General features: G+C 41.5%; 2 protein-coding genes across 2 annotated transcripts; both read right to left on the minus strand.

Annotated features, from left to right (window-relative positions):
* Window positions 1–1,277: 1,277 nt before the first annotated feature.
* On the minus strand, window positions 1,278–6,583 carry slc30a1a (solute carrier family 30 member 1a). The gene is made up of 2 exons (XM_056405788.1): window positions 5,663–6,583; window positions 1,278–3,938 (listed from the first exon to the last, which is right to left on the minus strand). The coding sequence occupies exons 1-2, from the start codon at window positions 6,234–6,236 to the stop codon at window positions 3,037–3,039; spliced, it is 1,476 nt and encodes a 491-aa protein (XP_056261763.1). The 5' UTR covers window positions 6,237–6,583; the 3' UTR covers window positions 1,278–3,036.
* A 415-nt stretch (window positions 6,584–6,998) lies between these two features.
* nek2 (NIMA-related kinase 2) lies at window positions 6,999–12,052 on the minus strand. The gene is made up of 9 exons (XM_056405790.1): window positions 11,751–12,052; window positions 10,666–10,883; window positions 10,301–10,541; window positions 10,049–10,131; window positions 9,828–9,954; window positions 9,460–9,694; window positions 8,732–8,786; window positions 8,500–8,576; window positions 6,999–8,182 (listed from the first exon to the last, which is right to left on the minus strand). The coding sequence occupies exons 1-9, from the start codon at window positions 11,844–11,846 to the stop codon at window positions 7,977–7,979; spliced, it is 1,338 nt and encodes a 445-aa protein (XP_056261765.1). The 5' UTR covers window positions 11,847–12,052; the 3' UTR covers window positions 6,999–7,976.
* Between the last annotated feature and the right edge of the window lie 1,383 nt (window positions 12,053–13,435).

The raw sequence follows: 13,435 nt of genomic DNA on the forward strand, positions 1-13,435 counted from the left end.
CCAGTGTTCACTCCTTCGCACCGCAGAGGACAGTGGTGAAACGCAGAAATGATTATGGACTTATGCAGTTGCAGCATGACACGCCACAATTCACCTACGCTTATTATGTCGGATTTACTTCTAACCATTATTACTGTTTAGATAGTCTGAGGTTTTGTAGCTAGAGCCGCAGGTATCCTGTTGGCCTTACAGACTAGATCAACACATTTGTTGTTAATGTTCTAGTTTCACCAGCTGGGTAAACTAGTTTCCTTAATTCTCTCAATGATGTCATATTAACTTTCTTTAATTTTATAGATTTTACATTGACACCTCTTGAAAAACTTCTCTGTGGTTGGCAGAACAATCCCCAGAGAGAGCAGGAGCAAAATAGAGTTAATCACTTCGTCTCATTACTGCTTTAAGGAAATACAGGTACGAATACATTTCTTCTTGCGACACTGTAATAGAGAAGCACATGCATGTTCATTTCAGCTGGACTTTTAAAGGAAACTGGAATGTAGGCTGAGTGTAATAAAGCTATGCCGACCTGGGCACAACCCCTGCGTCTTCAAAACTAAATCTCCTCCTTAATCTCCTTCACATTTCTATGGCTAAAGTGGATTTAATAGGCAAAAGTCAACAACAGAACAAAGTCTGGATTGACACTGTGAGAAGCTGGTTTTAAGCCGTTCAAGACTTAAATCACATGATAAACCAGTTTTAGTTTGTCTCCATTGATAAGTTTAGAAACTTTTGAATGGAGGGAGCCAGACAGAGAGTAGTTTTAAAGAAGGGGGACTTAAAGCCCTGGTTTCTTGGCAATAAATAATATTACTTTATCAATAGTGACATGGTTTATTCAGTGTACTAAATTAATGCCAAATAATCTACTCTATTAAACTCTTATCAATAAAAAAAAAATACAATTTCTAACTCCAAACAGCACATGAAAGCCCTCCCATCTCTCCTACATAGGAGCAACACCTCCCCAGACTGAAGGAGACACAAAACAACCACAGACAATGCAGCTGCATGGACGTTCTGCGTCTTTCTGCAGCAGTTTTATGTCCCTTTGTGAATGTTTTGTGTCCCTTTTTGATCATTTTGCATCTTGTTAATGACATTTTTTGTCTCTCTGTGGTTGTTTTTTATCTCTTTGTGGCCGTTCTTCCTGTAAAACATTTAATGACATCTGTTTTGAGAAGTGCAAACGGAAAAGTTTCCTTGGCTGCTAAGTACAAAACTAAACTGAAAAATTTCTACTTAGAGAAAGCAGGAATAACACAAAGGACAAATTTGGGTTCATCAACTGTACCAAACAGCCATATTTTTTTATTTCACAATGACACATTGGACAGGTACTGTAGATTTTATATATGTATACATATATATATATATACACATATATAATATCAAAAACACATCAGCTGACATGTCATATCTAAAATAAAAAAAAAACACTTTTGTTTTCAATTTGCACATTGAGCTCAAGTCTTAAAAGACACAGAATAAAAGTGACCAAACGTTACAAATGAAGAACATGTCAAAATACATTTCCCAGCACATATTTCTATATTGCATACACATTTAATTGGGAGTGGAAATCTGAAACGCATTGATGATCACCTTTAAATGATATCTGTGGTGACGAGGGAAAATTTGAACTATTTCAAAGGCCACCATATGGACTTTAATTCAGCAAAAATAGCTTGCTCAGCTGCCCAAAGCAGAGGACAGATGAGTTATATGATGAGCCATTCCCTACACAGTTATGAATAATGTTGGAGGATACCAGCAGACACTGGTAAGCAGCAACTGGAGCTCTTACTGGAGCTCTAAAAATTCAAACACCTGGTCTCAGTTTGGTCATGCAAACTTAGTAAAAGATCCTGGAAATATAAAAACTCCCTCTGCATGGATTGTGACAAGGTGTCGCACACATTCATGAGGGTTTTAAAACGAAATCTACAGCCATCATCAGACAGTTTCCAGTACAGATTCACACAGAGAATAGTGTTTCACTAATGGCATACAGTGCTCACTTCTTCACAACAGACGCAACCCTCTGGCTTGCAAGGCATCAAATTTATGAATGAACATTTAATTAGGTGACTGTGCCATTGCAAAAAGTTCAGTTACACCATGTCTATTATATTCAGTGCTATACCACAGCAGTTTTGTATTTAAAAGGCAAGGTGAGAGAGGTGTTGATACGGCTTCTGTATCCAACTAATAACTGCAATTAAAACTGAGTCAAGGCCAGAGAAAAGTCTGAAAAAACAAAATCATTATAAAAACTTCACATTTGTAAAACTGACTACAGCATAGATGGTCTGTCAAAAACTTCAAGACAGAAAAATTGCAAAAATGTTTCTATCATCCAAACTAAATATTACAAACAGCATCTACAGAGAGAAATAGATCATTTCTAATAACTTAAATACTTAAATTATTATGCAATACAATACTCTTCCATTTGGGGCCAGAGGGTAAGAAAATAGATCTGCTCAAAGCCTACGCAAAAAACAAGAAGGTAGACTCTTTGCCAACAGGTCCATAGGCTAAACAAAATAACCTAGTGATGTGTGCTTCGACTTGCATGTGTTGTGTGTGTCCTTTTGGAGGAGAGGGCATCTCTCCGATCCCTTCAGTCCTGCAGTGAGAAGCTTTGGCACAAAAACACCATGGGACGAGATGACGCATCACAACACGGTGCTAATGAGGGACACTCATGCAGGACTCGCTCCAGTCCTGGAGGAGATGAGGTCAGTGAACCCTAACATGCATCGCCACCATACTGCCAGGGCAACAGACGACAAGAGAGGGGCTGAGCAGCAGAGGAGAGGCTGGGAGGGAAATAAAGGGTTGAACATGAGAAAGAGGGGGAAAAAATTTCAGCGGGAGCAATGACAGAGAGTAAAAGGCTAAGGAAAATTATTTCCTTATCAGGGCAACTAGAGGTCATAAAGAGAACAGTGTCCTACAAATGACAATGATAATTTCTGCCCAAAGTGGTAGTTTTCCAGCTTCTCCTCCGTTCCTCTCCCCTCCATCTCACAGAGAAGACTCCACCTCTCTGGTGATGGTAACCTCAGCCTCTGACCGAGGGCACACCTGAACGCCTGCAGCCTGCTCCAAGGTCTCACTGATCACTTCCAAGGCTGGAGCAGCAGCTGGCCTGCAGTCACTGCTGGCCTTCTTGTCAGAGCCTGCGTTCTGTTTGTCAGCAGAGCCGCAGCACAGCTTGGGAGCACACTGAGTCCGACAAGAAAGCTCACAGAGGGAGTCTCGAGACTCTGAGTTGAACGTGACAAACTCTGGCTGGATAGTTGTAGCATGGATGCCCTCGTCATGGAAGAAGTCCTTGATCCGTTTGGCAACATCCATGTAAGATGTGGGGTCATGGCATTTGATGTGAGCTGTGGCGATGATGCGGCTGCCGGCTAGCTGCCAGATGTGCAGCTCGTGGATGGCCAGAACACCGTCCAGACTCAGTAGCCGCTCATTGAGCCGGTGTATGTTGATCTGCTTGGGCACGGTCTGCAGCAGGATGAGGGCTGACTCTTTGAGCAGCGGGTAGGTGGTATACAGCAGGATGCCCACCATGATGATGCACAGAGTGGGATCCAAGTAGAGGACCCAGCAGGGGCCAGCAGTCATCACGGCCGGCATAGGACCTTCGTTCCGGTCGACCACCGTTTCATTGACATGCCGGTGGTCTGTAGCGTGACTGTTGACACACGGGTTGTCACACCCGGGTTCTTTGCAGGGCTGCCACACAAAGGTAAATATTATAGCATTAACAACCACGATGACAGAGCCCAGGGCATCGCCTAACACATGCAGGAAGACCCCGCGCATGTTGAGCTGAGATGACGAGTCGTGATCATGTTCCATCTCCTCATAGTGGGTGTTGCCATTCATCTGCACTTCTGTGCTGTCTTTACAGCTGATTTCTGTAGATAAAAACAGGGAGGTTAGATTACTTTCCTGGACCATGAGGTGAGAGTGAAACAATATACTGGACTTTAACGTTTAGATACTAATATAGCATTCAAAATATATACATGTACAGACAACAGAGGGACTATAACAAAAGCAGAAATGTTGTCTACAGATATTACAGTAAAACAAAGCAATAATCTCATTATGGTGCAAAAAACAAAGCTATAAATAATCAGCTTGCAATAAGAGTCCAAAAGGATGCTTTCAGTAGCAGCCAGTGGGTAATTGTTCAGTTACATCATTTGGGGTCGAAGCACAAGTCCATCTGAAACTTGAAACAAAAGAGGCAGAACTCAGCCTGTGATGTTATCAGGTGACACGTGTTGGAGCTGCTCCAATCAAGTCAAGAGGACAGTGACTACAGACAATTTACATACAGTCCATTAAAGAGGACATATATTCCAATAAGGTGTGTTTTTTTTTCTTGCTAACAATGTTTTCACTTTCACTGTGGAAGAGAATTCAGCTTTGTAACTGAGTCTGTGCTATAATTGCTCAGGGCTACAACCAGGAGACACACACCAGACAGTCATGGAGAACTCCCAGCATGTGGGATCCTAAATGCTGAAAAACACTCTGTAGAAATTCTCATTAAGCAAATTCAATTAGTAATTGCAGGCAGCGAGGTAGCATACACAATGTGCTGGAGGGAATGGCACCTGAGCAATGGCTGCTTTCTTCCATCCCAGGACTCTACGGGTCATTCATCAATGGCTAATGGTGCGACTTGGGCTGTCGCCTTCATGGTTACACTGATGTATGACCCAGTAATAGCGCTCAGTGCATGGGGTGGAGGGGTGGGAGGGGGCACAGCCTCAATTTATTGAAAATGGCAGAGCTTAACAGTGTGGGGGAGAAATGTTCTCCTGTTTAACCCTTCAGTGAGCGAGGATGACTAGTGACATGCCCAAGGATGTGTTTGCGGGGGTCTTTTGACTTACAGACAGAAGGAACTGTATACATACAGTCCCTTCTGTATATGTGTACACATACTGTGTGTATGCCTGTGGTAACCAAATACCACAACATGGCTGTGTAACAAACAGGCTATAACTACTTTATAAACATTGAATTCACTTGTACAGTAACTGTGGAAATTCAAGTACAATGTGACCATCAAAAATAAGGCATAAGAGCTTTGAGAATTTAGTATTTGACTCATCCACGTGTTTTAACTTGTCAAAAACCTGTTTCTTGGCAGAATCAGCCAGAAGCTTCTACATCTCTATTTACAAGCCAGCTGATTGTCGTCAGCCTTTACAAAGACTGAAACCCGAGTATTCATCCATTTATGTCACTGGAGGTGGCCACGTTTCCAAGGCCACCAACAAATATCTGACAGCTAACACCTATGTCTAAAAATCACAGTTGTGGGGGAAACAATAAGGATAAGGATTAGTCACTTGGGCAGGTTGTCCTGGGGTACACTGGAGATGTACGTATGTACTGTTACGCAATCTGGACTGCTAACAATGGAGATAAAGTCCGGGACATGGTGTCAGAATAATTGTGAGACACAATGAGGCTTGATTAGTGGAGTTTGGACACTTTATAATGGCCTCCAGTGTACACTTAAAGACAAGATTACATAATTTAACACAGAGAAGACAAACAAACATAATAAAAGACACAATGACTGCAGTTCAGAAAAAATGCCCCAACTCTGCTTACTTACCATTTCTCGGTCTCACATCCCCCGGGCTGTTGTGATTTCCCACCAAATTGTTGGTCTCCTCTCCTGAAGACCCATTCCCAGCCTTCTGAGACTTGCCCGTTTTACCCCTCTTGTTCTTATTCCCATGAGAGTGACCTCCGTGGGAGTGTCCGTGGCCTCCACCAGCGTGCCCATGGAACAAGCAGAGCCCGAGCAGGTTGACCAGGAGCCCCGCCACACCGACCCCGGCGACCACCAAGGGGCTCTCGATCTCATGGGGCTCGGTGAAGCGCTCGACCGCCTCTAGGACGATGGTGAAGCACAGCGCAGTGAGGAACACGGCGTTGACCAGAGCCCCCATTACCTCCGCCCGGATCCAGCCGAAGGTGTTCTTGTTGGTCGCACGGGTTTTCTCGGCGAATCGCACGGCGACCAGCGCCACTACCAGTGCGATGACATCCGACAGCATATGAAAGGAGTCCGACAGCATGGATAGAGATGAGGTGATCCGGCTGACCACCACCTCCACAATGAAAAACCCAAAAGTCAGCGACAGCATGCAGAGCAGCCGGACTCGATTTGGCTCGCAAGCCATCTTCTCTTCCTTACAGTAGTCAAGTCAAGTTTAGAGCTAACGTTAAATTACGTTTTACCGTGTCTTCTTACGAGATCACCCGGACATCAGCTAGCTAGCCCTCCGGTTCGACTCACAGCTAACGATTTGCGTTAAGCTAGCTGGCTCCCTGAGACAATACGGTTGGTGCTAACGGCGTCTTCATTCACTGCTGTTATCCAGCGACGGCAGCATCACTCGGTCTAACCTGGAGACAACAACAGGCGCAATTAATCCGTGGTACAATTTTAGTTACCAATTAATTACACCGCGGTCGTCTCCAGCATAGTCCAGAGATGTTTGCCGACGAGCTCTGGTTTGCAGACGGCTGAAACTTTGCACCCGAACCGGTAAACTTTCCACACGGAACAAGGCACCGCAAGGACACGCCCTAGATCATTTCTATTGGTGGAGAGGTTACGAGGTGGGATCTGAGTGGCTAGAATTTGCAACTCTCGCCAGTAAGCGGAGCAAACAAACCAGACAACAGCGGTTGCTACGCACGCCGATTGCAACTGTAATCTCGCGATGACATCTTGAATTGATTTTGTAAATCCATTTAGTATCGATACTTCAGTTAGAAAACCATCTGTTTTAACTCGTTTAGCTATTCAACCTATGAAAGTGAATAAACACTGGCATTTATTCGCCTTCTGTATTGTAAACCCCTTTCATAATTATTTTATTGTTGAAAATATTGTTTTACTGTTGACACTGATAAATGTTTCAATACTGCAAGTGTGTTAAGAACAAAAGAAACGCAATCATTTTAATGGAATAAGCCAAACGTAGTTATATCTTTGACAAAAAACATTTAGAAAATAACTACACCGGTCATAGTGGAAACCTATTATTCAAAACATGTCATTTCCATTTAATTAATTTAAACTGAATGCCCATTAATTAACGAAACATCAATACAACAATGTCCTTGCTAATTATGTCTTCTAATCCGCCTTTAATCAAGAACAAAGTACTTTCAGGTGTTCTGTATTGCCGGTGTTGGCTATAATCAGGAGACTCTCAATGCAGTGGCTGACTTCATGGGAAACTGATGACCCCTTGTGGGAACTATCCGTCTTGATTAAAATATGCCGATGTGCCATAATTGTAATGTAAATGAAAAACTACTTGACTTTATTTTATATCAAACTAAAAAACACTAGTTGTACTTCATATTTAATTTTACTGTGCATGTGCAAAAGACTCTGTATTTAATATATATTTTACAGTGTGCACAGACAGTATGGCACAACACTTTCCTTCAGGATGAATAAAGCTGTTTTATCATAATAATTTATTACTACCATCAATAGTTTTTCAACAAAAAATGTACTGTAAAGGAAAATAAATTTGCATAGTTTACATGTTCATTGCTATCACAGGCTCAGGAGTTGTTTTTCACACCATTATCACTTCTTACAGATACAAGTCATAAAAGAAAACTTGACTTACATATATATACATACAGCGCAGATGGGCTACACAGTACATTCACAATCACGACAGCTGCCAATAAAATTAACACATTCACACATCAAACTGTCAAACTAAGTAAACTTGTGACACTACAAAGCAACAGCATTAGCATAAACTGGATTGAATCATTTGACTTCACTACTGTCACAGCTACTCAATTATCATATAAATAAGTCTTCATTTACATCCACTTATTATGACTCTTAGTCTTTAGTTTCAAGACCACCAATGATATCTGTTCGATCAGCGGATGCCGAGGATCTGTCTGCTCTTGAACTGACAGGCCTTTTCCACTTCGTTCAGTGTTTGAGCACGCAGATTGGCCGCCTGCAGCCTCCTCAGCATCAGCTCCTGGGACGTCACACTCTGGCGACTATCAGGTCGCTGGTTCTCTTTGCTCTCACCAGCAAAGTGGACCTTCTTCTTGCCAGGGGAGAGGCTCTCCACATCTAGGACAGTAAGGAGTTACTGATTAACAAAAATTGGAATAAACTTTATATCATCAGGCAGCCTTAAGAACAGTCTTTGCAATCCAACACAACAGCTGGATTTCAGATTGTCAGGCAAATGATATGAGCTAGAAACTTTAAAATGCAGATTTAATTTCATTCTTTATTGGTGTATAAAAACTTTATTTGCATGATTTAAAAGGTGATAAATAAACTTGATTTTAGTCATCCGCAATCCAAACAGAAGGACAAACACATAAAAACTCAGTTCTTGTCTTGTGTCATTAAGTCCAGAGGTTGTCGTCTGATTCCCATACCTATGTCTTTGCCATGGAATGGTGCCAGGTCCCTCTGCTGCTGTAGACGGTTGCAATTCTTCAGTAAACTCTCTGCCCTGAAACAATAGGTAAGAGTGAACAAAATGTACCAGGTCAGGTACAATCAGGGTGACAGACCGACAAAAAGAGCAAAAATGTGTAATCGGGATTGTTTCACTGACCATCTCTAGCCTTCTTTGAAAATATAAGAAGGAAAAAACTAAAGTTTTACCTTGCAAGCTTCTCATTTGACAATCCCTCACGAACACAGAGCTCCTGCTCTCTTTCTGCCATGAAAAGACAACAAAAGAAAAACATTATTTTTGGAATTTGTCATGTGTGACTTACAATGTTTTACTTGAACATCTTTTAGACATACTGTATGCAGTCATTTGCGGCCAGGGGCTTTGGGTGTGGAGGTTACTAGAAGTAGGTTAATGTCTGGTTCCAACACTTCTGTTGCAACAGCAACATGTTCAAACCTGTTCCAGTCACGCAACGTTCTTCTACTACACTGTCACCCTCTTAGTAGGACACACAGTGCTCTCTTTAGTTTATTACAAACACACTGCATCAGTACTATTACTACTACTACTACTACTAATCTTAAGTGGGCTGAATCAAACCACATCTTTAAAATAAAAAAAAATTTCAATAATGCCTATAAAATGCTTGTAAAGAAAGGACTTTGTCCTGAGGAGGACACACGTAAGAGTGATACAATGGTACTTAAAGATCCACCTAGTGCTTCTTTACACAGATATCAAAGACCTGGTATAGAGTGATTTTTACATTTTTTCAGAATCCACACATTTGTAATGCATGCTGTTAAATGCAACAGAGTGAGTGCAACTGCAGGTCATACCGTCTCTGTGGCCAGGCCGCAGTACAATTAAACCCTGACTGGACATTGAATCAAGGTCTGTGTGGTAAAAATGGGACTGAGGATCAAAGTCTTACGCTCCAGTCTCTCTTCACGCTCCTTCAGCGCCTTCTCTCTGTCCCTCAGTGCCTGTTCCCTGAGTCTGAGCTCTGCAGCAGAGGTGGGGGCTGCTTCAGCCGGCTTGTGTAGGGGACAGTCAGAGTCGGCCGACTTCCTTTGCAGCCGCACCTCTGCCCTCCTCTGCTCCTCAGCAACCGCGTCAGCCAACAGGCTGCTCTGGAGAATAGACTCCACAGAGGGCCTCAGATAGTCCTAGCAACAGAGAGGACCCATTATTGTACCCCAACTATACCAGAAAAAAACAAACAAACTGAGTATACTGTTTGGCAAAGTGAATGACTATCTTAAACAATATTACAGGATTGGTGAATAATTCATTTCTAACCTTTAGGTTGAGCATTTTGCCGAGTAAGCTATTCAGTTCCTCAGAGTATCGGTATGGGATTCTTCTGAACTTTCCCTCTCTGATCCTCTCTGCCAGCTGTTTCTGGTTGTAAGCAGTAAATGGAGGGCTAAACAGGAGAAATTCAGGCAAAATGTCTAATTTGCTGTCAACAAACCACATGCTGGGAAAAAAAACTGAAGCAGAGGAGTTGGAAAACTTACGATAATGCACAGAGTTCATACAGCAAACATCCCAGTGACCAAATATCTGACTTCTCGTTGTATGACATCCGGTTTATTTGTTCCTTTAAGAGAAAATGTTGACATATTGTGGGTAATTAGGCTACAGTTAGGAGGTCTGCTTAAATGCACCATATATGCGCAAGCAAGCAAACAAACAGCAAGCAAACAAGCAAACAAACAAATGTGTATTTTGATAAGAAAACACCTCAGATAAACCAGAATTCAACTCACTGGAGACATATAGTAAGGTGTCCCTACAAACGTCTTTGCGAAACTGGTGTCATGATTTAAGATTCTCGCTAGGCCAAAGTCACCGAGCTTAACGTTCTGTCTGATGTCGAGGAAGATGTTGGCTGGTTTCAGGTCTCGATGAAGAACCGTGGCCCGACCATCGCTGCGTCTGTGGCACTCCTTCAGGGCTAACGTGAGCTGTGCCATGACTCGCAGGATGAACTGCTCCTCTAAATAACGCCTGTAATGGTGAACACAAACAAACAAATATAACATTCAATACTGCAGATACTGTCAGGAAGCACAGATATGAAGTGGAGGGACACATAATTCATGAATTTTACATTTTCAACACTAAGTTTCACCTTTCTTTGATGCAGCGACTGATTAGGCTGGACAGGTCCCCACCCTCGCAGTACTCCATGACAATATACAGCATGGTGTTGGTACGGTCTATGATCCGGTCGTAGTACCTCACTATGTTTGGGTGCTTGAGCTCCCTCAGGAGGTTCACCTCTGACACCAGCATCTGCTTTTCATTCTCCGCCATGGTGCCATAGTCCAGCTCCTTCCACACTAGGATCTACAATACAAGAAGAGGGTTAATTAAACAGTTACAGCACACAGATGATAATCAAAGAAGTCATGACTGGGAAGGGGTTAAAGCCATCAACCAGGAGTCAGTGAATAGCTGGAGAAAAATCCAGGTGGCAATTCAGATGCCAGAGACAAATCCTTGAACAGAGACTGAGGTAACAAGAAATCAAAAGACTGTGAAATGCAATTGAAAGCTCTGGAAAAAAGCTGTGCAATTTGATTTCAACCGTTTATTTATTTATTTTTTTCCACTATGAGTTTCCTAATAAAAAGGACATAAAATCTCCCAAACTGCTTCAAAAATCTCTCTCTCTCTATCTATCTATCTATCTATCTATCTATCTATATATATATATATATATATATATATATATATATATATATATATATATACACACACACACAACAATGAAAGAGTGACACCTGTGCTTTACCTGAGACAAGTCAAAATGGCTGCCTTGAGAAAGGTGTGTTATCTGAAATTAGTAAATTAGTAGTCTCTTCAAATAGCTCCCAGCATATCCATGTGTATGACATTTTACAAACCATCATTAATAAAGAAAGGCTATTAGGTGCTAAAATAAAGTGATGAACACCCTCCTAGTTATCCTCCGCCAGTTATCTTTGTGTTACTGGACAGAAACTTGTTCGTGTAACATTTTCTTGATTGCAAAGACAAAACTTCCTAACATAATAGCAACTAGTTCGCTATCTCATCATCAACAACAAAACCCGAAATTCACGGTCGACGGTCCAGCGTTTAAATCAAGTAAATTTATGTACACCGAGGTTATGCTTAACTATAGGTAAGCAATGTGATTTTTGTGCAGACAGACGTGTAAAGTTTACTCACTTTCCCGTCAGATTTCCGTTTTATTTTCTGGCATCTTCCATAGGAACCTGCGCCTATAGTGTACAACACCTCGTAGTCCTCAACACGGGACGGCATGTTCGTTAAAACCGAATCCAACGTTCAGTTAACTGACTTCACGTTAACCCAGCAACTAAACCTGTTAACGTTAGGACAGACTCGACTTCAGCATGAACTTAAACCCGCGACTTCCAAATTAGTCTCTCAGTTTTCTCCTGCTGGACGCCTTTAAATTTTTTTAAAGACAAAATGTTTGTTTTGTTTTTTTTTAGGTGTCTTTCCTCGTCCACTCGTGTGTGTTGCAGGAAACAAAACAAGACGCTAGTCCTCTCAGTTTAAATTAGTGCCCAAATCCACGATTGTGATTGGCCTTCGCTCCTCACACGGTGACTCCTGATTGGTCAAGGCGAAAATGCAAGTTGCGAGGTTGCTAAGCGCCTGAAAAACCGCGAGAGTAAAGCGGGCTGATGACATGTATTCAACCGTCCACAGGGTGGCGCCAAAAACACACTCAACTCAACTCAGAGCCACTCTGTTTGGAAAAGTTTGGCGTGTACTAAATATTTAAGCACCTAAAGTAAAATGAGGATACTTTCAAAATAATACCACAAATTGTTTTTATTCACCAATTAACACTAAGAGCTGTAAACAGTAAAAACCCAATTCAATATTTGGTGTGACCACCCTTTGTTTTTCAAACACCACCTTGGCACACTTGCGCACAGGCTGTCTCTCTGTGTCTTCTGTCTCTTAATATAATGCCACTGACTCCATGATGTTGAGATCGGGGCTTTGTGGGGGTCAGACCATCTGGGGGTTGTTGTCATGCTGCAGAATGAATTTGGGATCACCTGTTGGACTCTAATTCTGTAGCCTATTATCCAGGTGTGTTTTATTATGAAAAAAAAGTAATCCTTCCTCAGTGTAGTGGCAAGATTAAAATGACTTTCCACCTTAGACACATGGTTAAATGAAAACCTGAAAACTGTGGCGCTCTGTACTGTTCTTCATTGTGAAGCTTCACACATTCATTCTAGTATGTTGAGAAAAGAGCTCTGAAATAGGTTGAGATTACAGATTGCACAGAAGATAAGTCATAAACTCTACTCATTACTAGTAGCCTTAATTACCGTTGCAGATTGTTATTATTCGTACAGTTATCATAATAGATGCATTAAAAGGGAAAGGGGGGCACTGAGTCAGCAAATGTACAGGGCACAGATTCTTATACTACACCAGTGACTGTAGCAATCATGTTCCTGGAAATAGGGTTAGGATAATTCAATTATTTAGCAAAATTGAAAAAAGATTTTGAAGATAGTTTGATTAAAAGGAAAAAAATGATTATGTGGGGATTTTCCCATTTATCTTCAATAGATTTCTCAAGGTCTCACTGGAAAGTAATCTGTGGCAGTATTTGGAAAGCTAATCAAAAATTTATGATGTTGATAAGACGAATGAGGTTTAGTTCTGTCTGTCTCCAGAACAATGGCAAACACAGCATGTATTTATTATTCTATCAACATTTTATTTTATTTGTATATGAGAAATATGAGAAATAGAATTTAAATAGAATTTAAAAGCACCCTTTGTTTCACCACAGTTCAATATTCAAATTTTTATATGTTTTTATTATAACTATTATTTACTGCAAATAGAGTATACAG

This window comes from Seriola aureovittata, chromosome 19, assembly GCF_021018895.1.
Source record: "Seriola aureovittata isolate HTS-2021-v1 ecotype China chromosome 19, ASM2101889v1, whole genome shotgun sequence".
NCBI lineage: Eukaryota > Metazoa > Chordata > Actinopteri > Carangiformes > Carangidae > Seriola > Seriola aureovittata.

Coding starts and splice junctions, on each gene's coding strand:
- slc30a1a (XM_056405788.1), bottom strand. CDS start 6,236: ATGGCTTGCGAGCCAAATCGAGTCCGGCTGCTCTGCATGCTGTCGCTG. Junction 3,939..5,662: donor GGATGTGAGACCGAGAAATG/GTAAGTAAGCAG, acceptor TTTTATCTACAG/AAATCAGCTGTAAAGACAGC.
- nek2 (XM_056405790.1), bottom strand. CDS start 11,846: ATGCCGTCCCGTGTTGAGGACTACGAGGTGTTGTACACTATAGGCGCA. Junction 10,132..10,300: donor CACCTTACTATATGTCTCCA/GTGAGTTGAATT, acceptor TTTCTCTTAAAG/GAACAAATAAACCGGATGTC. Junction 8,787..9,459: donor GCGTGAAGAGAGACTGGAGC/GTAAGACTTTGA, acceptor TTTTCATGGCAG/AAAGAGAGCAGGAGCTCTGT.